At 41.2% G+C, this 2,713-nt stretch overlaps 1 protein-coding gene across 1 annotated transcript in view; it reads left to right on the top strand.

Moving 5' to 3' along the window:
- The window catches only part of gata1b (GATA binding protein 1b), an 8,017-nt gene extending 6,226 nt beyond the window's left edge, over positions 1-1,791 (top strand). The window contains exon 6 of the mRNA XM_031293142.2: positions 1,618-1,791. Within this exon, the coding sequence (XP_031149002.1) occupies positions 1,618-1,788 (171 nt within the window). The 3' untranslated portion in view covers positions 1,789-1,791. The remainder of the gene's footprint in view (positions 1-1,617) is intronic.
- Positions 1,792-2,713: the final 922 nt, after the last annotated feature.

Here is a 2,713-nt window from a genome sequence, read left to right as displayed (position 1 = left end):
AGCGCACAAGTATAAACATCAGGCCTGATGTTTATACTTGTGCGTTGGTGTGTGCGTTTTTATAAAAATAGGCTAACGATTGGGTCATAACCACGAGACTTACTGTCTCATAGTAGAGGAATTACCGTATAGTACAGGAGAAGCTCTCAGGCAGTTTGGACTTCCATTAGCTGTTTAAGTTTAATTACTAATGTTAACTATCATTGTAGTGATCAATAATTAGCCTGTGTCTATGTTATCTCCTTACATATACCGTATTTTCCGGACTATAAGTCGCTCCGGAGTCAAAAGTCATCAGTCAAAAAATGCGTCATGAAGAGGAAAAAAACATATATAAGTCGCACTGGACTATAAGTCGCATTTATTTAGAAATTGATTTCACAAAATCCAAGACCAAGAACAGACATTTAATCTGGAAAGGCAAGTTATTCAACTACACAGTAGCACACAGAACAAGGGGCTGAATACGGTAGGTGTCCGGTATGTTAACGTAACACATTAACAGTTATTCAACTATACAACAGAATACAGAACAACTACCAGGGCGTGGAGACGTAACTGCACCGTTGACGAGCCTCTCCCAGCAGGACGCTGTTCAAGCACCCATCTGTGGACTCGTTCCTCCAGCTCTGGCCATCTTGCTTTCAGCCCGCGATTAGCCGATTAGCCGATTAGCTTTCTTTGTTTTCTTCATTGCAGTAAGAGTCACCTTTTCGCCAGTCCCTCACAAGTTTCTCTCTCACTCCAAACTTTCTTTCTGCTGCTCGATTACCGTTTTCGGCTGCGTATTTTACTACCTGCAGTCACCTGCAGTTTCTTTTCTTTCTCAGTTGTCTTTAGGAGCAGCATATAGTTGTCACAAGCCTAGAGCGCCCTCTGGCGGCTTTAGACGGTAATGTTTTCAGCATGAAATAACATTTAAAAACGTGAAATTATAAATATTTTGATATATAAGTCGCACCTGACTATAAGTCGCAGGACCAGCCAAAGTATGAAAAAAAGTGCGACTTATAGTCCGGAAAATACGGTACCTACGCTCTCCGTCTCTGCTAGATTGGGAATGATTGAGATTTCTCTTGGCACAGCTACCAGAAGACTTCCAACTTTCAGACAGGTTGCTCACGTCACATCTACGTCTTCAAGCTCAGTTGGAGGCTGCTCAGTAACGCTCAGCCATCACCGGGAAAGATCTTCTAATATCCTTCACTGGTCTCCGTCCAGAGACACAGGATCTGGTGGTCCAGTTTATATAATGTCTATGGTTTGCCGCGGCTTTTTAAAATGGCTCTGCTGCTTCTGCATATATCAACCTACCCTCAAAGATTCGCTCTGATTGGATCTCTTCTCCATTCCTCCCTCCGTAACATTTTCGTCTCATTTTTATTTGTTGACTAAAGTTTCTGTTATATTTCGTCACAGTCTTCGTCATCATATCTGACTTTTTATTTAGTTTTTATTTAGTTTTCGTCCGTGAAAAAGGTTCGTTGACGAATATTTTTCGTCATAGTCTTCGTCAACGAAATTAACACTGGTGTCCTGGAGATTTTGGCTTCACTTTGTACAGCTTCAGGAAGTGGAGACAGCCCGTGTTTTAGATGTGTACTTTGTGTGTTTCAGGTCAACCGGCCGCTGGCGATGAAGAGAGACGGAATCCAAACCAGGAACCGTAAAGTGACCAATAAGAAGAAGAGGAGCAGGAAATCCGACCAATCAGAGACTAAGCTCTTCCATGCCGGTCCCCTTCTGACCTCTGCTTCCTCCTCTTCTTCGTCTTCCCGTCAAACATGAAAAAAAAACACTATCTCAACGTTTTTGTTGCTTTTTAAATTGTTTACATTTTTTGTCTCTTTTTGTGTGTTTTGGTCACTTTTTTCCACATTTTTATATCTATATCTATATATATATATTATCTTTTTCTGATGTTTGTATCCCTTTTTTTGGACATTTTCTTGCTTTTGCCAACATTTTTGCCTGCTTTTTTGCAACATTTTTGACTCTTTCCCCAAAGTTTTAGGCGCTTATTTCGACATCCCATATGTCTGTTGTAAAAATATTTTGAAAATGGGTCAAATTTGACCCGCTGACAACATGAGGGTTAATAAACTTATGAATAAATCTTCTTGTGAACTGAATTTTGTGACTTAAATAAAGTGTTTGACTGTTTGAATCAGTGACTTATTTTGCTCTACCTGGGTAGCTCACCTGGTACAGTGTGCGCCCATATACAGAGGCTCAGTCCTTGATGCAGCGGCCACAGGTTTGGTTCTGACCTGCGTCACTTTGCTGCATGTCACCCCCCCCCTCTCTCTCTTTGTCCAAGTGCTCAAAAAGTAAACTGCGTTTGCTGAAAAGTATCCGTCTGATGAGAGAAAGAAAGCAATTTCAAAACTGCTGCAAAGATGCCGAGCAGAGCAAAATGTACTTTTAAGAATTGGATCAAATCTCCTAACTCCAAAATACTGCTGCCAGTTTTGATGATTTTTTTTTTAACGCTTTTTAAAACATTTTTGTCACTTTTTTTGATAGGAGTTTATTACGTCATAAATATTTTCTACCAGTACCAATGATAAAGCTGTCATCTGTGTCACTGACAGGAGGCTGCAGCTTTTGGAGGCCGCAGCCTTTACGGTACAGATCCATTTGACCGTGCGACGCTTCTGTGGCGCCGCTCTCCCCTCTATTCCTCTGGGTGACGTCAAGCGACTTCAACGTG

This window comes from Sander lucioperca, chromosome 12 (assembly GCF_008315115.2).
Source record: "Sander lucioperca isolate FBNREF2018 chromosome 12, SLUC_FBN_1.2, whole genome shotgun sequence".
NCBI lineage: Eukaryota > Metazoa > Chordata > Actinopteri > Perciformes > Percidae > Sander > Sander lucioperca.
The sequence above is the reverse complement of the archived record's forward strand: the minus strand, read 5'-3'. Positions and strand labels throughout refer to the sequence as shown.